The 24,427-nt window shown below is 41.1% G+C and overlaps 1 protein-coding gene, 1 long non-coding RNA gene and 2 gene segments (V, D, J or C); all 4 read left to right on the top strand.

Moving 5' to 3' along the window:
• Positions 1-1,598: 1,598 nt before the first annotated feature.
• LOC136665122 (immunoglobulin lambda-1 light chain-like) lies at positions 1,599-12,797 on the top strand. Its single transcript, XM_066642700.1, has 4 exons — positions 1,599-1,638; positions 7,952-8,285; positions 11,263-11,303; positions 12,326-12,797. Exons 1-4 carry the CDS (start codon positions 1,599-1,601, stop codon positions 12,646-12,648), a joined length of 738 nt encoding a protein of 245 aa, XP_066498797.1. The 3' UTR covers positions 12,649-12,797.
• A 1,121-nt stretch (positions 12,798-13,918) lies between these two features.
• Positions 13,919-14,278, top strand: LOC136664491 (immunoglobulin kappa variable 6D-21-like). The segment is given in 1 exon segment: positions 13,919-14,278. A coding segment is annotated over 1 exon segment (360 nt).
• A 1,656-nt stretch (positions 14,279-15,934) lies between these two features.
• LOC136664490 (immunoglobulin lambda variable 1-51-like) lies at positions 15,935-16,294 on the top strand. The segment is given in 1 exon segment: positions 15,935-16,294. A coding segment is annotated over 1 exon segment (360 nt).
• A 1,077-nt stretch (positions 16,295-17,371) lies between these two features.
• Positions 17,372-19,237, top strand: LOC136664390 (uncharacterized). The gene is made up of 3 exons (XR_010795135.1): positions 17,372-17,474; positions 17,822-17,941; positions 18,996-19,237. It is a non-coding gene; the product is annotated as an uncharacterized lncRNA (long non-coding RNA).
• The last annotated feature ends 5,190 nt before the right edge of the window (positions 19,238-24,427 follow it).

Genomic DNA, 24,427 nt, shown 5'->3' with positions numbered 1-24,427 from the left:
TTTGGTGTGTTCCCCCCCTGTTTGCACGGGTGCTCCAGTTTCCTCCCATGGTCCAAAAACACTTGTTGGTAGGTGGAGTTTGTGTCACCCTGTGAAGGACTGGTGCCCCCTCCAGGGTGTGTTCCTGCTTTAAGTGGTTTCAGACAATGAATGAATGAATGAATGATCTCCCACAATGAAAATAACCTGAGAAAACACATTCCATCCATCCACCCATCCATCTATTCTCCACCACTTATCCGTGTCCGGGTCACAGGGTAAGCAGTCCAATTAAAGAAACCCAGCCACTGCTTCCATCTCCACCGGGGGTATACAGAGGCGTTCCCAGGCCAGTCGAGGCATGTAGTCTCTCGAGCACGTTCTTGGTCTGCCCCGGGGCGGTGGTACGTGTGATGAAATTTGTTTATTGAAATGATTCATAATCAATAAAGATATTCCTAATCAGCAATGACCATGTATGCTTGTGTAACTGAAATTGTTTTATTCGTAATTCTCTGTGTGAAACAGCAGACTTGTGTGTGTGTGTGTGTGTGTTTCAAATAACAGCATATCAACATTTTTCCAATCAACTGCTTCTGTCTCCAGACCACAGAGGGGAGACAACCAAGACCAACTGAATAGAGGGGGTGTACAGAATGCATTGTGAAAAGTGAAAGATATGCAAAAGAGAGTTAAACAAATGGTAAAATGGCTCTGAGTCATACTGAGAACAGGATGCATTAGAATGTGATTGATGTGCAAAGAAAGCAAATGGAATGTGAACAGTGGTAACTTGGTTCGTAGCCATATAAGCTAAAGAAATGAGAGCTATTCAGATTCAGATTCAATTTATTTGTCACATACAAAGTTATACAAGTACAACATTGCAGCGAAATTACATTCCGTCTGTCCACTCACCCAAACAGGGGTTAGATGTGCGCAACAGGCAGGTGCCCATGCCATCTTACAGTTAGACAAAACAGCTGGATTACAACACAGAGAAGTGGTGGTAAAAAAAGAAGGTCACAGACTGTGCATTAAGGAAGCACAGTGTGTGATCTTGAAAAAAACAACACCTATAGCACACAAGCAATACACACAGATAGTTACAAAAAAAAAAAAAAATTAGATGCTAATCAGAGGTAGAGCGCCACAGGTATAAAGATGCAGTTTGTTAAGCGGGTCAGAGAGAGAGGAAACTGTGCTGTGCGTAGCATTCTCTCTCTATTAAATAAATTGTTGTTTTACTTGATTCCGACTCAGAGACTCAGCTTTCTTATTTCTGTCATAATTTTCCACCACATGCGTCTTTTATAGTGGAACCGTTTGTTTGAGAAGAAAAACAAAAGACTCTCGTTTGTAGAGAGAGTGAAAGCCTAGCATACCGGATGGAAACACTTTTTTTAGCCATTTATTTATATATTATTTATTTATTATATCATTTATTTATTTATTTATTAATTTGTTCTATAACAGATTAGAGTGCTGTATATGATGCCTTATGTGTGTGTAGAGACACCTCCCTATCCTCCTCCTGACTCTTATAACACACCCCTGCTCTCTCTCCTCTATCTGCTCATCTCTTCACTCAGCACCGAGAGTCATCACACACTGACAAGATGCTGCCAGCACTCTGCACTCTCTTCACTGCTCTCTCATGTAAGATTTCACAACACTGGAGCTCCTCAGCATTTACCTCCATCTAATGTGAGCATCAACTAATGTAACATGGATGCTGCTTTTATTGCAGGTGTCAGTGGTGTGACTGTGGTGACCCAGAAGCCCCCTGTTCTCACAGCCACTAAAGGAGAGAAGACCGAAACAGGGGACTGAAACCGAACATTCTGCTTGTTGGTTTAAACAGGTTCCAGGAAAAGTTCCACAGTTTGTGTTAAAAAATCATCGCAGCTATAGTCCTCCTGAATATGGATCTGGCTTCTCGTCTCCTAAATTCACATCAACACACTCATCTCAGACTGATTACACTTTGATTATTGATACAGTGGAGATAGGAGACTCTGCAGTGTATTACTGTTACACATGGGACAGATTTGTCAGTAAGTACGTATCACAGTGATTCACACCATGACAAAAACCTCCTCACTGCTCACATTCACTTCTGCTTTCACACAGCTGTAGATGTAAAATTTCCTCAACAGGACACTACTCAGGTTGGCATTGGGCTGCATTTACTGTCATTTTAACATAAACATTGCAGCAAACTAATAATTTTAATGTATAATTGTAGCGGATTTTAAGGAAGCGTCTACTATTGAGGAGAAATACAGTTCTTTCTGGTTTGTTTAAGATAATATAAGATAGTAAATTATTAGAATAATTACTTAAAAAGAAAGGAAAAAAGTACTAAATTGTAAGAAAAGCTGCCACATGCACTGCGCCATCTTGGTGGTGTGTCTTTTATAGTGGAACCGTTTGTTTGAGAAGAAAAACAAAAGACTCTCCTTTGTAGAGAGAGTGAAAGCCTAGCATACCGGATGGAGACACTTTGGGTTTTACCCAGTTATTGACACCGGGGTTTTATAAACATATTAGACAAGTTTCGAGCTGAGAGTTAGCAAATCTTCTAAAAAATATTCTAAAAAACAATCATGAACAAGTTTTAGGTGTCTTGAGCTGAAAAAGTAAGCCACACACTGCTTCATGTTGATGTTCTCAAGGTCTCATTTTCACCCTCAGGAAGGCCTATAGTCTCAACCTCTGGAGACTTGGGCCCTACCTACATTTGTCAACGTGTGTTTTTGGACAGTGGGAAGAAAACGGAGCACTGGGAAAAAACCAAACTCCTCACAGACAGTCACCCGGAGCGGGAATTGAACCCACAAGCCCCTACAGGCCCCTGGAGTTGTGTGACTGCGACACTACCTGCTGCACCACCGTGCCGCCCAAAAAGAATTCAGATAGTGCTTTTAATTAAGCATTCAGATTTACTGATAACTGTCTGTGAGGAGTTTGGTGTGTTCTTCCCGTGTCCACGTGGGTTTCCTCCCACAGGCCAAAAACACACATTGGTAGGTGGATTGGCGACTCAAAAGTGTCTTTAGGTATGAGTTTGTGTGTGTTGCCCTGTAAAGGACTGGCGCTGCCTCCAGTGTGTATTCCTGCCTTGCGTCCAATAATTCCAGGTAGGCTCTGGACAAACCGCAACCCTGAACTTTATAAGCGGTTACAGATAATGAATTCACCAATCTACCTACCAACTTGTGTTTTTGGACAGTGGGAAGAAAATGACTCCTCCTTGGATCACCACCTTAACGTGGTGGGGAGGTTTGCGTGCCTGCCTGAGCCTAGGAGCTATGTTGTCGGGGGCAATGGCCCCTGGTAGGGTCTCTCAAGGCAAATTGGTCCTAGGTGATGGGCCAGACAAATAGTGATCCATAAAGACAAGGATGAAGTTAAGAACATGGACACAGTCTCCCTTGCCCGGAGTAGGGTTACTGGGGCCTCACCCTGGAGCCAGGCTTGGGGGAGGGGCTCCTTTTTCGAGCACCTGGTGGCCGGACTTTCACCCATGGGGTCCGGCCGGGCTTAGCCCGAAGGAGTTACATGGGTCCACTTTCCCATGGGCCCACCACCTGTGGGAGAGGTAGTACTGGTACTGTTACTGGTAGATGAGCAGGTAGATCTGGTGCATTGTGGATCAGGTGGCAGCCGGGGTCGGGGGGCTCACCTCAACACACAGTATGGGCTCTGGAACCATCTCCTTGAGAGGGGCTGGATGCTCTTTCACTCTGGAGTTGCCCAGGGTGAGAGGTGTAAGGTAGGAGTGGGCTTACTCATAGCCCTACCGGCTTAGCACCTGTACATTAGGGTTTACCCCAGTGGACGAGAGGGTAATTTCCCTGCGCCTTCGGGTTGGGGAAAGGGCTCTGACTGTTGTTTGTGCTTATGCACCGAACAGCAGTTCAGAGTACCATGCCTTCTTGGGGACCCTAGAGGGGGTGCTGGAGAACACTCATTCTGGGGACTCCATTGTTCTGCTGGGGGACGTCAACGCTCACGTGGGTAATGACAGTGAGACCTGGAGGGGTGTGATTGGGAGGAATGGCCCCGCTGATCTGAACCCGAGTGGTGTTCAGTTATTGGATTTCTGTGCCCGTCACAGTTTGTCCATTACGAACACCATGTTCGAGCATAAGGGTGTCCACAAGTACACCTGGCATCAGGATACCCTAGGCCGCATATCGATGATCGACTTTATAGTCGTATCATCGGACCTGCGGCCCTGCGGCCATATGTTCTGGACACTCGGGTGAAGAGAGGCGCTGAGCTGTCAACTGATCACCACCTTGTGGTGAGTTGGATCAGATGGCGGGGGAGGATGCCGGACAGACCTGGCAGGCCCAAATGCGTGCTGAGGGTTTGCTGGGAACGTTTGGCAGAGGAACCTGTCAGAAAGTTCTTCAACTCCCACATCTGGCAGAGCTTTGACTGCATCTCGGGGGAGGCTGGTGACATTGAGTCCAAGTCGGCCATGTTCCGGACCTCCATTGTTGATGGGAGCTCTCTGTGGCCGCAAGGTTGTTGGTGCCTGTCGGGGTGGCAATCCCCGCACTCGGGTGAGGGGGGCTGTCAAGCTGAAGAAAGAGTCCTATCAAGCCTGGTTGGCTCGGGGGACTCCGGAGGCAGCTGACAGGTACTTAAGAGCCAAGCGGCTCGAGGCTTCGGATGTCGCTGAGGCAAAAACTCGGGTGTGGGGGGAGGAAAACGACCTCCGGTCGGCTCCGAGATGTCCAATCCCTGTATAAACAGAGCAAGATTTCACAACACTGGAGCTCCTCAGCATTTACCTTCATCTAATGTGAGCATCAACTAATGTAACATGGATGCTGCTTTTATTGCAGGTGTCAGTGGTGTGACTGTGGTGACCCAGAAGCCCCCTGTTCTCACAGCCACTAAAGGAGAGAAGATCACTCTGCACTGTAATCTAAACGCTGTAAACACAGCTTACTCCTACAATAAAGACAAGGTTTCTATTCCCTGCTCCAAGAAGAACTCATTTTACACCACTAATAATAATAATATTCCTGGCAAGAATCCTAAATTTACATTGCCCTCCATCAATTAAACCTGATTACATTTATATGTCACTCCAGATAACAATGTATATGTTGTAAATAAGCGGTTACCCTGAACTGGATAAGCGGTTACAGATAATGAATGAATGAATTAATAAATTTCCGCTTTAAAAGGCAGGCAACAAAAAAAAAATTTTGTTTTTGTTTTTCATTTTGAAAAACATGCTGATAAAATAAATGACTTCTTATTTGTTAAATTAAAAATGAAAATGCTTCTATAATTTTTCTATAATGCTCTTTAAAAAAATCAAAATGTTATCACTAAATGAAAATCTTCGGATGTCATCTATCAATACGACTAACAATGGGCATAAAGGGCTGCTCTCTGGCTGCTCTGTCAGGCTGAAGATAAGCTTAAACAATTCTTACCTCATGCATTTTTTTTTTTTCTTTTTGCAATAATTCAAGAATAAAGTCTAGTGTGGAAAACTCCACTTCTTTCTACACAGAAGAGTAGGGTTTGATTCCTTTCTTGGGGAAGAACAGCAGTCTACACCAATAAGAGTCATAGGGCAGGACTCCTAAAATACAATGCCTTATATCAGCGTAACATGATCCACATGCACTGATCTGCCACTGGGCAGCACAGTGGTGCAGCAGGTAGTGTCGGTGTCACACAACTCCAGGGACCTGGAGGTTGTGGGTTTGAGTCCCGTTCCAGGTAACTGTCTGCGAGTAGGTTGGTGTGCTCCCCCCCTGTCTGCATGGGTTTTCTCCGGGTGCTCCAGTTTCCTCCCACAGTCCAAAAACACTTGTTGGTAGGTGGAGTGTGTGTAACCCTGCGAAAGACTGGTGCCTGCTCCAGGGTGTGTTCCCGCCTTGTGCACAGTGATTCAGGATAGGCTTCGGACCCACTGCGACCCTGAACTGGATAAGTGGTTTCAGACAATGAATGAATGAGTGAATGATCTCCCACAATGAAAATAACCTGAGAAAACACATTCCATTTCCTAAAATTTCTCTTGAACAAACAATCAGCAAAAGGTCACCAGACTACAGTATATCCCTGATTACCAGTGTTACCTTTAAGTGCTGTTTACTCTCATTACTGCACTTTTAATTTAATGATATTACAGAATTTCAAATCAACTGCCTTGTGCTGGGACTAGACCACAACACTCATCCATATCTTCATCTCCAGCTCACCCAGACACTAGTGTTTTAACCTAAAACTGATACGCTCAAGTTTAGAGCAAAGTAACTGCATGAAGTGACACATTCTGAACACAGGCTTCAGATTTGAATAGATTTCATATTTACTTCACACAGTCCACATGCTCGGTCAATGTATCACTATTGTATAATGTTCTGTGTGATTTCTTTAATGTCCTGATACTGAAAATAATAAGTACTTAAGGGATGCTGCAGTGGGAAATTAATTACATTTGGCCTCCAGCTTTTGCACAACACAGAGGGTCATTTCTTTAATTCTGGTTACACTGTCTTCTAACTTCCTCTCAGTGAAGGAAAAGTACCTTGACAGGAGTGAATCTGTGGTTTCTGACTAAATGAGTACTGAAGACTTCCTGTGTAAGACAGTAACTCAGACAGCAGGTCTTCCAGTGCACTGGTTCTGTACTGATGCAACATTACACAACACTCTCAGTCACTGTGTGGACACTGACTTCACAGATAACACTCAGCTCCTCACTGAGGGGGAGACCAGAGGGAACACACAAATCACAGCAGTGATGTAACCCAGCATAAAAGGGAGCCTTAAGCATAAATCAACAACACATAAATATACCATTTTACATATTAACCACAAACAACAACTGTAAAAACACAAAATCCACTTTATAAAGAGGAGAGCTGTCATGACTATTCTTTCATATAATGACAATTCCTCTAGATGGCACCGTTTAATGTTAAGGAACAACTGTTCCTTAATTCTGAGTTGTTAGCTGAAGTCACAAGACAAGGTTAGAGACAAATACAGCCATCTTAGATATCATTCATGAGTTCATGACGAAAGTGGACTATTTTCATCTCTGTCCATCCTCACGTTTTGTGCCTTAGACAGCGTTTGTGAATAAAAATTGTGTATTATATTTTAGTACACTGATGAGCAGAATATTTGTTCAGTTGATGATAGTAAGGTTAGATGATGTATTACACCACATTCTCTGTGTAGGTTGTATGGAAATCCATGTTGCTTTATATATCATTTGTGTATGATGTAATCATATTTATATATGTCTTATGTGTTTTCAAGTACTGAATCTTTGTAATGCTTGTTTGCAGTTTCACAAAAGAATTTGAGAATGTGTATAAAGTAAATACTGAAGACACAGAGACACCTTTGGTTCAGCTCTTCATTCAATCCCAGCTGTTTAGCTATCTATCAAAAAGTGTTAAGCCACGCACAATAAGGACAGAATAAGAGCACCTAATGCACTATGGGAACAAAGCATAATTTCATTCATTGTCTCCTCTCTCTTTCTCCATTTTACTGCACACACACACACACACACACACACACACACTCGTGTGACAAGGAACACTTAAATATTTAAATGCACATGAATATGAAACATTTGAATTACGTTTGAGAACATTCCCCACTGCAGAAACAGTGTACTATATTCGTGTCAGTGAAGAAAGTCTCAGCTGATTGGCTGATTACAGATTCAGGTCCCTCCCTCAGTTCCCTATGAAAGCTCCCTCCACTCTCTCCTCTCTTCATCCTCCATTCTGTTCATCCCTCTGCTGATCACACAGACAACATGCTGCCAACTCTCTGTGTTCTACTCCCTGCTCTGGCATGTAAGATCTCTCCTGCTTTTCTCTCTACACTGATGAGGTGTGTGTGTGACTAGGCGTGTGTGTGAAATGTGATTGTTGCTCATACACTTCAATGTTGCTTTATGTTTCAGGGGTCACTTCACAGAAAATTGTGACACAGACCCCTTCAGTGCAAACAGAGCCGGGCCGCACTGTCAGTCTGGACTGTAACATCGCAAAGGATGAGAACAAATATGTCTCCTGGTATAAACAGATTCCACAAGCAGCTCCTCAGTTTGTGTTGAGATTTTATCATTCTGACAGCTCTCCTAATAAATATGGAGATAATTTTTCATCTGCACGCTTCACATCTAAAGCCTCCACAAACATTGACTACCAGCTAATAATCAGTAAAGTGGAGGTAGGAGACTCTGCAGTGTATTACTGTCAAACATGGGATACATCTGTTAGTGAGCACGTACCACAGTGATTCACACCATGACAAAAACCTCCTCACTGCTCACATTCACTTCTGCTTTCACACAGCTGTAAAAGTAGAGTATCATCAATATGACCCTACTCTACTGAAATGACGGAAGAATGTTTAACATTTGAAATTTGTCTAAATTAATTGAAATAAATATTTCCGCAGTAGAATGCAGGCAATTAAAAAAAAACATTTTGAAATTTTTTTTTGATAAAATACACGACTTCTTATTTGTTAAAATGAAAATGAAAATGCTTCTATAATGCGTCTATAATGCTCTGTAAACAAATCAAAACGTTATCACTAAATGAAAGTCATTGGATGACATCTATCAATACGACTAACAATGAGCATAAAGGGCTGCTCTCTGGCTGCTCTGTCAGGCTGAAGATAAGCTTAAACAATTCTTACTTCATGTATTGTTTTTGCAATAATTCAAGAATAAAGTCTAGTGTGGAAAACTCCACTTCTTTCTACACAGAAGAGTAGGGTTTGATTCCTTTCTTGGGGAAGAAGAGCAGTCTACACCAATGAGAGTCATAGGGCAGGACTCCTAAAAATACAACGCCTTACATCAGTGTAACATGATCCACATGCACTGATCTGCCACTGGGCAGCACAGTTGTGCAGCAGGTAGTGTCTGTGTCACACAACTCCAGAGAACTGGAGGTTGTGGGTTTGAGTCCCGTTCCAGGTAACTGTCTGTGAGTAGTTTGGTGTTTTCCCCCCCTGTCTGCATGGGTTTCCTCCGGGTGCTCCAGTTTCCTCCCACAGTCCAAAAACACTTGTTGGTAGGTGGAGTGTGTGTCACCCTGCGAAGGACTGGTGCCTCCTCCAGGGTGTGTTCCCGCCTTGTGCCCAGTGATTCAGGATAGGCTCCGCACCCACTGCGACCATGAACTGGATAAGTGGTTTCAGACAATGAATGAATGAATGAATGAATGATCTCCCACAATGAAAATAACCTGAGAAAACACATTCCATTTCCTAAAAATTCTCTTGAACAAACAATCAGCAGTGGATCACCAGACTACAGTATATCCCTCATTACCAGTGTTACCTTTAAGTGCTGTTTACTCTCATTACTGCACTTTTAATTTAATGATATTACAGAATTTCAAATCCACCATCTTGTGCTGGGACTAGACCACAACACTCATCCATATCTTCATCTCCAGCTCACCCAGACACTAGTGTTTTAACCTAAAACTGATACGCTCAAGTTTAGAGCAAAGTAACTGCATGAAGTGACACATTCTGAAAACAGGCTTCAGATTTTAATAGATTTCAGATTTACTTCACACAGTCCACATGCTCGGTCAATGTATCACTATTGTATAATGTTCTGTGTGATTTCTTTAATGTCCTGATACTGAAAATAATAAGTACTTAAGGGATGCTGCAGTGGGAAATTAATTACATTTAGCCTCCAGCTTTTGCACAACACAGAGGGTCATTTCTTTAATTCTGGTTACACTGTCTTCTAACTTCCTCTCAGTGAAGGAAAAGTACCTTGACAGGAGTGAATCCGTGGTTTCTGACTAAATGAGTACTGAAGACTTCCTGTGTAAGACAGTAACTCAGACAGCAGGTCTTCCAGTGCACTGGTTCTGTACTGATGCAACATTACACAACACCCTCAGTCACTGTGTGGACACTGACTTCACAGATAACACTCAGCTCCTCACTGAGGGGGAGACCAGAGGGAACACACAAATCACAGCAGTGATGTAACCCAGCATAAGAGGGAGCCTTAAACATAAATCAACAACACATAAATATACCATATTACATATTAACCACAAACAACAACTGTAAATACACAAAATCCACTTTATAAAGGAGAGAGCACCTAATGCACTATGGGAACAATGCATAATTTCATTCATTGTCCCCTCTCTCTTTCTCCATTTTCCTGCACACACACACACACACACACACACAAACACTCGTGTCACAAGTAACACTTAAATATTTAAATAATGCACGTGAACATTAAACATTTGAACTACGTTTGAGACTATTCTCCACTGCAGGAACAGTGCACTATAGTCGTGTCAGTGAAGAAAGTCTCAGCTGATTGGCTGATTAGAGATTCAGGTCCCTCCCTCAGTTCCCTATGAAAGCTCCCTCCACTCTCTCCTCTCTTCATCCTCCACTCTGTTCATCCCTCTGCTGATCACACAGACAACATGCTGCCAACTCTCTGTGTTCTACTCCCTGCTCTGGCATGTAAGATCTCTCCTCCTGCTTTTCTCTCTACACTGATGAGGTGTGTGTGTGACTAGGAGTGTGTGTGAAATGTGACTGATGCTCATACACTTCAATGTTGCTTTATGTTTCAGGGGTCACTTCACAGAAAATTGTGACACAAACCCCTTGAGTGCAAACAGAGCTGGGCCGCACTGTCAGTCTGGACTGTAACATCGCAAAGGATGAAGGCAACTATGTCTCCTGGTATAAACAGACTCCACAAGCAGCTCCTCAGTTTGTGTTGAGTTTTTATTATTCTCACAGCTCTCCTAATGCATATGGAGATAATTTTTCATCTGCGCGCTTCACATCTAAAGCCTCCACAAGCATCGACTACCAGCTAATAATCAGTAAAGTGGAGGTAGGAGACTCTGCAGTGTATTACTGTGGAACATGGGACAGCTCTGGTGCAGCTGTATCACAGTGATAGAGAGCAGGACAAAAACCTCCTCACTGTTCACACTGACATCTCCATCTGACTGAGCACATCTCAGCTTCAGCAGAAAAGTGGAGTGGAAAAGTGGTCTATTGAGCAGGAAGTGGGAAGAAATCCCAGGAGAACAGAGCTGTGGAATTCCCAGAAACTGAAACGGGATGTGGAAGGACTCAGTGCTGATCACAGACAGTAGAAGAGAGAGCTGAAGTCTAGAGGAGGTTTCAGTTGCGCTACTTTCACTTCTGAAACTGAGGAGGTTATTGTACGGGTGATGATATGAAATGAAGCACTGTGGTATTCGGACAAGGAACAAAGCTGTTCGTCACCGGTAAGAAACTCTTCTCTTTATCTACACTTCACTTCTTTAATGTTTCAGACTCAGCTTTAACTGCTATCTAACTGCTACTTTATAACACTGAATAAGGATTTTGTCTATATTTATTGTGTGTTTAAAAGAAGGAGAGCATTAGAGTTGGAGGCAGACATGAACCAAAGGAAGATCAGTGATCTATAATTTCAGAATCAAACCCTGACTGTGTTCCTCTGTTGTGAGATTTGATAGTGGATAAATATGAAAACAGTACTTGCTGATTGGAAAGTATGCTGTAAGTCAGCGATTGCTGAAGTTACATTGCTCTCATTGCTGTCTGATGCATATGTTTTGATGCCACAGATAAGTTCTGTTGATTTTCTAACTGGAAAATTAGAAATAGCTCTCAACAGAGAACACACGTCTGGTATTATAAAGCATACTTACAATTTAATTGCTGAATGTAAGACATGTTACAGTAAATATGACATAAAATAAGGTTTGTGTAAACTTTTTGGCAGACTTTGTATTTAATTTTTTCCAATATAAATTATATGTTAAAATACATGTTGTGCATTACATATGACGCCTTAGACACAATTGCGTTTGTTGTCTATTATTGATTTTGAAAATAAAATAATCAAATAACACTCACCCGATCAGAGCTTTCCAAACTTCTACATGAAACCATTTCAAAATTAAGCAAACTATGCTTTAAGTCATGTTTTTTAAATATAACAAAAAACTAAATACTTTTTCATGGTCTCTCCATCTTCCTCTCTGTTCCTCAATGTAACTGTAAAATACTTTTTTAATACTCAGTATAATTCCTTTAAGAGAAATGAGGGTTCAATTTACTCTATATTTATTTTTAAGAAATTTATTTAAATCAATTAAAGTGTTTACAACAGGTGTTTTCCATTAGAACATGACAAAAATTATACTTTCATTAACAGCAAACTGGGCACGACTTCAAACAGTCTTTAATTCTCATTGTTTGTAGTGTATTAAATCATGTCTTTATCTGTTTCTCTGATCAGACGCTTCTGCCCCGGCTCCTGTTCTGACCCTCTTCCCTCCGTCCAGTGAAGAGCTGAAGTCTAACAAAGCCACTCTAGTGTGTGTGGTCAGTGATATGCCCACTGGGTTTGCTGATGTGAGCTGGCTGGTGGACAGTAAAGCGGTCAGCAGTGGAGTGACCACTGGCTCTGCAGAGCAGCAAACCAATAAGAAATTCAGACTGAGCAGCTTTTTGACCATTGAGAGGTCAGAGTGGGAGAAAGATAAAGACGTAACGTGTCAAGTGTCTTCTGCCTCAAAAACCGCCAGTAAAAAGTTGAAGAAGTCTGAATGTATCGTCTGAACCTGATCACATCTGATACATCTTCATTCTTTTATTCTTCACAGTAACAGAGCTTCATAGAAACAGTAGTTTAACGTGTAGTGACAGAACGCTGACGTCATTAACAAACACTGGATCATCTCCTGCTGACGTAGTCATTTATCTTTTCTGTTTTATAACATGTTTGTTTGCTGAAGTTTAATAAAATGCATTACTAAAGAAACTGTTGTTCATTTTTCATGGTGATGGAGAGTCCAGTAGAATGTTCTAGATATTAATCAGAGACCTCAGCAGCTCAATGAAACACACGTAGAGAATAAGAGTGAGAATGACTAAAGGAGTGAAACATGTTTCTACAGGATTATAAAATGATAAGATAATAAACTGACTGTAGAGTGGAGAGAGATATGGACATTCAGCTACACTGAGATGTTGTGAAACCTGTGGTCACTGATAATGTCACTGGAAATGAAAAATAATGATCTAAAGCAGATCAGAGTCAGTGGTCACTGTCCAGACAAGTGCAGTACAGAGAGTGAATTCAAATGTCAGGCTCCAGTGAGAGATTCAGATCCTGAGGCTTAAACTACACTCAAAAAGAGCTAAAAGACTTCATTTCATATCTTTATATTTAAGTTTTACTGCTACTCAAACAACAGATATACAAATTAAAACGCTAAAAAAGTCCTTTTTATGTGACATGGAATAAACAAAATGTCGAAAAGGGGATGTGCTCAGTGACCGCGTTGTGAACCGTAGACCGTGACCTATGGACTATTAGTGAAGAGCGTCATCTGTCCGCAGAATTGAGACACATCACACATTAAGACACAGGATACACCTGCTCAATTCTGTGCTGTTATTTTAACTCTATGCAAATCAAGACAAGTTTCCATTTCTACTTTCAAGCGTAGAAACCCATGCTGGCAACAAATGCAATGATGAGTTATTGTTTTATTTTATTATTGGTAAAACAAATTAACTTAATAGTTGAAAATAAAATTAAGTAAAATTATGAAGAACATGAGAGTGATCTGTATGATCTTTATGGTGTTTGTATTTGAGAGACCCCTCCCTCTCTCCTCCTGACTCTTATAGCACACCCCTGCTCTCTCTCCTTTATCTGCTCCTCTAGCTGCTCCTCTCTTCACTCAGCACAGAGAGTCATCACACACTGACAAGATGCTGCCAGCACTCTGCACTCTCTTCACTGCTCTCTCATGTAAGATTTCACAACACTGGAGCTCCTCAGCATTTACCTCCATCTAATGTGAGCATCAACTAATGTAACATGGATGCTGCTTTTATTGCAGGTGTCAGTGGTGTGACTGTGGTGACCCAGAAGCCCCCTGTTCTCACAGCCACTAAAGGAGAGAAGATCACTCTGCACTGTAACCTGGGGTCTGTTACTGATCAATCTGCTCGTTGGTATAAACAGGTTCCAGGAGGAGTTCCACAGTTTGTGTTAAGGAATTATCACAGCTGGAGCTCTCCTTCATATGGATCTGGCTTCTCGTCTCCTAAATTCACATCAGCACACTCGTCTAAATCTGATTACACTTTGATCATTGACACAGTGGAGGTAGGAGACTCTGCAGTGTATTACTGTCACACATGGGATAACTCTGCTAAAGAACACGTACCACAGTGATTCACACCATGACAAAAACCTCCTCACTGCTCACATTCACTTCTGCTTTCAGAAAACAGCAGAAGAACAGTATCATTAACAGGGACCTATAACAGTGACTTGTGTATTGAGTTTATAATATATATTATTTATAGAGTGTTTTAATAGATGGGATGAGGATTTAATTTGCATAAGAAGTAAATAGCAGTATAAAACAGTAAGTAAACTCAAATCATTTTTCCTGTTCATAATGAGGAGGTGCCACTACTTTGTGTGCTTTTAACCCCTTCTACCACCCCATGTCTAAATCCTGGATACTCAACTGTCAGAATGAGAAGCACTGAGGAGGAGATTCAGTAGACTTTACTCCACACAGTATTGTAGCACTGAAACTGATGTACCTCCTCAACACCACTCAGGGGTTTTAACTCCATACAAATGAAGGGTAGCTTCTGTTTCTTCTGTCATGGTTTGTGGTGGTGATGTGTTCAAGTACATTGTGATGGTATGAATGGATCAGACACAGCAGTGCTCCTGGGGTTTTTAAACACTACGTCTCTTCTCTGTCCACACACTTGGACACACCTACATCTTTGGTCCATCTTGTAGATGTAAAGTCAGAGACAGTAGCTCATCTGTTGCTGCACGGTGTGTGTTGGTCATCCTCTAGTCCTTCATCAGTGGACACAAGATGGTGTTGGCTGGATTTCTTTGGTTAGTGGACTATTCTCAGTTCAGCAGTGACACTGGGGGCTTTAAAAACTCCAGCAGCACTGCTGTGTCTGATCCACTTGTGTACAAGTGCAACACACACTAACACCCTACCACCACATCAGTGTCAGTGCAGCTCAGAGAATGATTCACCATCCAAATCATACCTGCTCTGTGGTGGTCCTGACCATTGAAGAACGGGGTGAAAAGGGGCAATGTACACAGAACAATAGGCGGACTCTGGTGTGTAAATGTAGACCATGTTGGCAGTGGAGCTGAGAGAATGGATAGTGAGGGTAGAAACAAGGTGTTGGTCGTAATATTATGGTTGATCAGTGCATACAAAACGATGAATAACCTCACTTATGACAGACATAAACATAAAATAATAGAATAATAATACACCACATCACAACCCAATGACCATAAAACACAACTGTAAACAAACAAAATCCACTACTCTCTCCATGTCTCCTACAGACACACAAACACACTTGAGGAAGAACACACTATAAACACTTGATGAGGAACACACATAAACTGTTTTCATGTAACACTGCTTTGTAATATCTGTTGATTAATTTAGCCGTGTTTATTTATTTCCTCATGTAAAAACATATATAGCACATCAATAGTCTGCCTTGATATTTAAAAAAGTAACAAGTAAATGTATCTATATATTAATATGTTCTATAACACATTAGAGTGCTGTATATGATCCCTTTGGTGTGTGTAGAGACGCCTCCCTCTCCTCATCCTCCTGACTCTTATAGCACACCCCTGCTCTCTCTTCTTTATCTGCTCCTCCAGCTGCTCATCTCTTCACTCAGCACAGAGAGTCATCACACACTGACAAGATGCTGCCAGCACTCTGCACTCTCTTCACTGCTCTCTCATGTAAGATTTCACAACACTGGAGCTCCTCAGCATTTACCTCCATCTAATGTGAGCATCAACTAATGTAACATGGATGCTGCTTTTATTGCAGGTGTCAGTGGTGTGACTGTGGTGACCCAGAAGCCCCCTGTTCTCACAGCCACTAAAGGAGAGAAGATCACTCTGCACTGTAATCTGGGGTCTGTAAATAATGACACTGCCCGATGGTATAAAGAGGTCCCAGGAGGGGTTCCGCAGTTTGTGTTGGTTAAGAAACAGGGCTGGAGGGCTCCTGAATATGGATCTGGCTTCACGTCTCCTAAATTCACATCAACGGACTCATCTAGTTCAGATTACACTTTGATCATTGATAAAGTGGAGGTAGGAGACTCTGCAGTGTATTACTGTAACACATGGGACGGCTCTGTTAGTGAGCACGTATCACAGTGATTCACACCATGACAAAAACCTCCTCACTGCTCACATTCACTTCTGCTTTCACACAGCTGTGGGAGTACAATATCCTCAACAGGACACTACTCAAGTTGGCATTAGGCTGCATTTACTGTTATTTTAACAAATATTGCAGCAAACTAATAATTTTAATGTAAAGTTGTAGTGGACTTTAAGGGAGCGTCTACTATTGAGGAGAAATACAGTTCTTTATGGTTAGTATAAGATAAGATAAGATAGAAATTTATTAGACATTAAATTAGGGGAAATAAAGAACAGTCAAAACAATTACTTTAAAAGAAAGGAAAAAACTACTAAATTGTAAGAAAAGCTACCACATGCACTGCGCCATCTTGGTGGTGTGTCTTTTATAGTGGGGCCGTTTGTTTGAGAAGAAAAACAAAAGACTCTCGTTTGTAGAGAGAGTGAAAGCCTATCATTCCGGACGGAGACACTTTGGTTTTTTTTTTTTACCCAGTTATTGACACCGGGGTTTCATAAACATATTAGAAATTTTTAAAGCTGAGAGTTAGCAAATATTCTATAAAATCTTTTATAAAAAATTATTTTTGAAAACAATCGTGAATAACGAGTTTTAGGAGTTAAAAATAAGCCACACACCGCTTCATGTTGATGTTCTCAAGGGCTTGTTTTCACCCTCAGGAAGGCCTATAGTCCCACCCTCTGGAGACTTGGGCCTTCCCTACATTTGCCATACCCTCCCCAACAAGACTGACACAGCCAAAAGTTTTCATCCCTTCGACAGGTAAATTCCTTCTTCATTTGCTGCTGCCGTCTTTTCACTTTCCACCTTAAAAGTTGTTGTTGCTGACTGTTTTGACACACAAGCCTGAAGTTGGCATCCTATTTCCACCTTTAAAAAGTTCTAAATTAGACTTGTACATTTCCTTTGTGATTTTCATTTACTATTCTGGCTGACAAGGGAGCACTGAAACCAAAGGGGTATAAATACACAGAAGCACAGACAAGGAACACCTGGGAGAGATGATGAGAGGGTAAGGCAACAAAGGAGACAGGTGGAAACATTGATTACAAGGTGGGGCTAAAGTGGGACAAAGGTGGAGACAGGAACAAAACAGAGCAATGTTATAAAGAAGCACATGGCAGGCAAACAGACCTCACAAAACAAAGCAGGAAAGCATGAGACCAAACACAGGTCAGCTATGAAAAAGTGGTTGTTGAGGCTGGAGAAGGGGGAGGCTGAAGGGAAGGACGTTTCTGAATTACTGTTAATGTTTGGCTCTGAGAGACTCTGGTGGCAAAATCTTGGACAGTGCACCTTTAATGAGTATTTTAATACTCATGGTTTCATGGTTTCTTGGATATGAAAGACTGCTCGAGTGAAGTATTTATCTCTACAGAAGAATTATTTGTTTTTTGAATTGTTAATTGTTATATATTAAATGGACTCATATATTTCACCATATTGTGCTGTTGCTTTTATATGAAAGCAGTGAGTCATATCTGGTTGTGTGCTCACTGCTGCATTAAATATGGTCTCAGGTTTATTGCTTTATCATCGCTGATGCTGTGATTGGTGCAGCATAGTGTATAACAACTGCCTTCTACACAGAAGGCTATGTTACTCTTCCCCGCCATGCTACAACGTTAATGGTCATTTTGGTAAGTACATATACGCTGCCCTCCCATCACATGTTTTTGTCACTCTGGATTATGTAAATAAACACAAATCTAGGTGTGCTCTTGTCTTTTGTGCTGCCCCATGTCTAAAAAATCCTAAACAATCCACTGTCATAACACATTATGTGTAACACTCAGGACGCACTTGCACAACACCACTCTTTTATTTTAGTTCTATAGAAAATGAAGACTATTCCCAGTTTCTTCCAAGAATAATAGAAAACAAATGTTGAATGAATAAAGCACCTCAAACAAAGGATTATGTAGTAAGAATATGCAAAAGTAAATACAAGTAATTGATATATATATATTTCATTTAAAGTTCACACTGAAGAATTTAATATGTTAAATATTAAGGCTGAACAATTTAGAAACAATATAATACAGTATATATATATATATATATATATATATATATATATATATATATATATATATATATATATATATATATATATATATAATTCCAGATTTTAACTGCTGTTTTTATCATATGAACAACAGTGTTTGGATATTTCTAACTGGTCAGTTTCTTTAAATGTCCCCATTGAAACATATTAGGACATTGTTCTTGAAAACGTTCTATAATTAAAATTGCAGCTCTTGTGATTTGAAAAGGACACATTCACATTCTCTTTTCACACATAAGAGTGAAGCACGTAATCCGCATTGTGTGTGTATTTGAGAACTTCCCCATCTAATGTGAGCATCAACAAATGTAACATGAATGCTGCTTTTATTTTTTACATTTTTCTCTACATACTTTAATGTCTGTTGCATACAGGCATTCACAGCATTCATGGAAATTCAGAAAGAGATGCATCTCCATCGTCAGGGCTAGGATGTTGAACGCACCTCAGACACGTGTTAGAGCTGGTTCAGAGGCTAAACACTTGTACTGCTTTGACCTAATATTGGAAGAACTTTCTCGATGCGTAGAAAAAATATTGCTGACACCAGTTAGAAGCAGAAACTTTATTGAATCAACTGGAGATAATTCATCCATTTATTATCTGTAACTGCTTTTCCAATTCAGGGTTGCGGTGGGTCCCGGGCCTTCCCGAAATCACTGGGAGCAAGGCAGGAACACACCCTGGAGGGGGTGCCAGTCCTTTACAGGGCAACACACACTCACACATTCACTCACACCTACAGACACTTTTCGCCAATCCACCTACCAACATGTGTTTTTAGACTGTGGGAGGGAACCCACGCGGACACGAGGAGAACACACCAACTCCACACAGACAGTCACACGGAGCGGGACTCAAACCCACAACCTACAGGTCCCTGGAGCTGTGTGACTGCGGCACTACCTGATGCACCACTGTGCCGCCCCAAAAACAATTCAGATGATGATTTTAATTAAGCGTTCAGATTAACTGATAACAGTGGTGCAGCAGGTAGTGTCGCAGTCACACAGCAACTTTCTGTACGCCATCTCATAAAAGGAGAAAAACAAATGCTCTACATTCATGGATTTATAAAAAGCATTTCCGTCCAACAGAATGTATAATCACGAATTTATCTACAAAGCCATAATTTAAAATATGTTTACGCTTACATTTAATTTGGCAATCGTGATAATTTCATATAATCCCTTAATATTTCAACACTGACAATGATGCATCACATATTATGACACACTGAGGATACACCTGCTCAACACTTATAATCTTATTTCAGCTCTGTGCAAATGAAGACAAGTTTCCATTCATTAATAGGAACTGATGTGTCATGAGTAAAAATAAACATGTTTCTAATATCAGCATATGTTTGAGCATGATAACATTTGTTCTAAAATCCTGGAAAATAATTAATCTGCACATTTTTAATCATAGTAAGTAAGTGTGATGCTAGTGATTTTATGCACCCCTGTGTATATGATTCTTAGGTTGTTTGTACTTAAGACACCACAGAGAGTCATCACACACTGACAAGACACTGACCTGGGGACTGCTACTGAACATTCTGCTATCTGGTATAAACAGATTCCAGGAGGGGTTCCACAGTTGTTGCTAAAAAATCATCACAGCTATAGTCCTCCTAAGTATGGATCTGGCTTCTCGTCTCCTAAATTCACATCAACACACTCGTCTCAGTCTGATTACACTTTGATTATTGATACAGTGGAGGTAGGAGACTCTGCAGTGTATTACTGTTACACATGGGACAGATCTGTTAGTGAGTACGTATCACAGTGATTCACACCATGACAAAAACCTCCTCACTGCTCACAGTCTCTTCTGCTTTCACACAGCTGTAGAAGCACAGTATCATCCACAGGACCCTATATTACTTAAGGGGAAGAGGAAAGGTTAACATTTTAGAAATACCAAAATTTACTTGAAAATTTATTTCGGTATTAAAAGGCAGACAAAATGAAGAAATTATGGAAGATATATATAAGAAAGGAGAAAAGAAAGAGAAAAGGGCAACAAAAAAACTCAATCTCAAAGGTACAAAGTGTTACATGAAATTAAATATCAAATGTGAAGGAGACAATTGAACTCCCCTTAAATCTGCAGATCCAGACTCTCTCCATCTGCTCCCAATGGATTATAGCACTATAATAAAAAACTCATTTAAATCCCACTGATCAAAAAATGAGTATTTTTGTTATAATAAAATATACAATGTAAATTCATCTATGTCTTTAAAGGAAATCCAAACCTAATTACTCAGTGAAAACCACTGTGTATCATCTCTCAGTACGGCTACTTAAGCAGTGTCTTACATCTTGTTCATCCTCGATCAGCACGAAGGGCTACACTCCATCAGCCAGGATGCTCCATCAGCTGTGGCCTAATAGAGAAGCAAGCTTTGGACTGGAAGGTCTTGGATGTGATCTCCACGACTGGAAAAAAAATTTGGAGGTGGTTGAGTGAAAGAAGATTCTCTCTCAATACATGACTTTTTCTTGTATATCAAAAAAAATCTGTATTTTTTTTCCACACCTCTGAACTGAATAAAAAAAAACATGCTTTCCTTGCCATTATGCAGCAGTTTAACCAAACTGTGCTTCTTCATTTAACCTCTCAGTGGCAGTGAACACACACATACCCTAGTGCACTAGGGCAGTGAATACACACACACACACACACACACACACTCACCCAGAGGGCAAGCCACTCATCCCAGTGCTTAGGGAGCAGTTGTGGGTTAGGTGCCTTGCTCAAGGATACATCAGCCATGGATGTTGAGGGAAGAGACAGTGCTGTGTCTTCACTCCTCTGGCCTTTTTGCAGGAGATCAAACCCTCAACTTTCTGTCTCTTATTTTTGAATAGTTTTAGTATTTTTTTACATTGTTTCATATTTATATCACAAAATTGAGACCTAATTGCTTTGATGCAGTTTGTTTTATAAATTATCATTCTTCCCCTGCCCCTTTCTCTCATAGACAGACTGTGGAGTGAATTAATGTTAATGTGAATGTGGGAGGAGAGGGGGTAGGTGTCAGTGAAGAATCAGAGTGAAGTGCACTGACCTGGAGATGTCCACAAGAGAGAACTCAGTCAGTACTCAACGTGGAAATAGTAAGTGTATAAGGGCTCAGTCATTCTCACGTAATCCTTTAATGCTTAGATATATGTGCTATTCATATGCATCATTGTAAATCATCTTTCTTCATTGTAACTACAGTCACAGATGAACATACACTGACTCTGTTTTAATTTGCAGCAGGGAAATCCAACCGTCCGCGACAGTGTTCAGGAAATTCATGGAAATCCGTGAGAAATAGTTTCTGGGTTAGACAGTCTTTGTAAAATATCACTAACAGAGCACCACCAATAGATAAACACATACTCTGCCACTATAAATAGAAGCTACAAGTAGCCAGACTGAACTTTGATCTGACTGTACATCATGATGATATTTATGAAGAGAACAAACACCATCCAAACACAATCCAATGTAGAAATGTAGTCATAGAAATAAATGTTTTACGTGTTCTATCTTCAGTTGATTAGTCAGGTTTCATATACAAAGTTAAAGAGCCCCCTCCCTCTCTCCTCCTGACTCTTATAGCACACCCCTGCTCTCTCTCCTTTATCTGCTCTTCCAGCTGCTCATATCTCTTCACTCAGCACAGAGAGTCATCACACACTGACAAGATGCTGCCAGCACTCTGCACTCTCTTCACTGCTCTCTCATGTAAGATTTCACAACACTGGAGCTCCTCAGCATTTACCTCCATCTAATGTGAGCATCAACTAATGTAACATGGATGCTGCTTTTATTGCAGGTGTCAGTGGTGTGACTGTGGTGACCCAGAAGCCCCCTGTTCTCACAGCCACTAAAGGAGAGAAGATCACTCTGCACTGTAATCTGGGGTCTGGTACTGATCAGTCTGCTCGATGGTATAAACAGGTTCCAGGAGGAGTTCCGCAGTTTGTGTTAAGGAATCGTCATGATTATAGCTCTCCTTCATATGGATCTGGCTTCTCGTCTCCTAAATTCACATCAACACACTCATCTAAATCTGATTACACTTTGATCATTGACACAGTGGAGGTAGGAGACTCTGCAGTGTATTACTGTGAGACATGGGACAGCTCTGCTAAAGAACACGTACCACAGTGATTAACACCATGACAAAAACCTCCTCACTGCTCACATTCACTTCTGCTTTCAGAAAACAGCAGAAGAAAAGTATCATTAACAGGGACCTATAACAGTGCCTTGTGTATTGAGTTTATAATATATATTATTTATAGAGTGTTTTAATAGATGGGATGAGGAGGTAGTTTGCATAAGAAGTAAATAGCAGTACAAAACAGTAAGTAAACTCAAATCATTTTTCCTGTTCATAATGAGGAGGTGCCACTGCTTTGTGTGCTTTTAACCCCTTCTACCACCCCATGTCTAAATCCTGGATACTCAACTGTCAGAATGAGAAGCACTGAGGAGGAGATTCAGTAGACGTTACTCCACACAGTACTGTAGCACTGAAACTGATGTACCTCCTCGACACCACTTAGGTGTTTTAACTCCTTACAAATGAAGGGTAGCTTCTGTTTCTTCTGTCATGGTTTGTGGTGGTGATGTGTTCATGTACATTATGATGGTATGAATGGATTAGACACAGCAGTGCTCCTGGAGTTTTTAAACACTACGTCTCATCTCTGTCCACACACTTGGACACACCTGCATCTTTGGTCCACCTTGTAGATGTAAAGTCAGAGACAGTAGCTCATCTGTTGCTGCACAGTTTGTGTTGGTCATCCTCCAGTCCTTCATCAGTGGACACAAGATGGTGTTGGCTGGATTTCTTTGGTTAGTGGACTATTCTCAGTTCAGCAGTGACACTGAGGGTTTTAAAACTCCAGCAGCACTGCTGTGTCTGATCCACTTGTGTACAAGTGCAACACACACTAACACACTACCACCACATCAGTGTCACTGCAGCTCAGAGAATGATCCATCATCCAAATCATACCTGCTCTGTGGTGGTCCTGACCATTGAAGAACAGGGTGAAAAGGGGCAAACAATGTACACAGAACAACAGGCGGACTCCCGTTTGTAAATGTAGAACTACAGTGTAACATGTTGGCAGTGGAGCTGAGAGAATGGATAGTGAGGGTAGAAACAAGGTGTTTGTCATAATATTATGGTTGATCAGTGCATACAAAACGATGAATAACCTCACTTATGACAGACATAAACATAAAATAATAGAACAAAAATACACCACATCACAACCCAATGGCCATAAAACACAACTGTAAACAAACAAAATCCACTACTCTCTCCATGTCTCCTACAGACACACAAACACACTTGAGGAAGAACACACTATAAACACTTGATGAGGAACACACATAAACTGTTTTCATGTAACACTGCTTTGTTATATCTGTTGATTCATTTAGTTGTGTTTATTTATTTCCTCATGTAAAAACATATATAGCACATCAATAGTCTGCCTTGATATTTAAAAAAGTAACAAGTAAATGTATCTATGTATTAATATGTTCTATAACACATTAGAGTGCTGTATATGATCCCTTTGGTGTGTGTAGAGACGCCTCCCTCTGCTCCTCCTCCTGACTCTTATAGCACACCCCTGCTCTCTCTCCTTCATCTGCTCCTCCAGCTGCTCACCTCTTCACTCAGCACAGAGAGTCATCACACACTGACAAGATGCTGCCAGCACTCTGCACTCTCTTCACTGCTCTCTCATGTAAGATTTCACAACACTGGAGCTCCTCAGCATTTACCTCCATCTAATGTGAGCATCAACTAATGTAACATGGATGCTGCTTTTATTGCAGGTGTCAGTGGTGTGACTGTGGTGACCCAGAAGCCCCCTGTTCTCACAGCCACTAAAGGAGAGAAGACCACTCTGCACTGTAATCTGGGGTCTGTTACTGGACAATCTGCTCGCTGGTATAAACAGGTTCCAGGAGGGGTTCCACAGTTTGTGTTAAGTAATTATTACAGCTGGAGTTCTCCTTCATATGG

Source organism: Hoplias malabaricus, chromosome 13 (assembly GCF_029633855.1).
Source record: "Hoplias malabaricus isolate fHopMal1 chromosome 13, fHopMal1.hap1, whole genome shotgun sequence".
NCBI classification, from domain to species: domain Eukaryota; kingdom Metazoa; phylum Chordata; class Actinopteri; order Characiformes; family Erythrinidae; genus Hoplias; species Hoplias malabaricus.
This window is presented reverse-complemented; position numbering and strand designations above follow the sequence as displayed.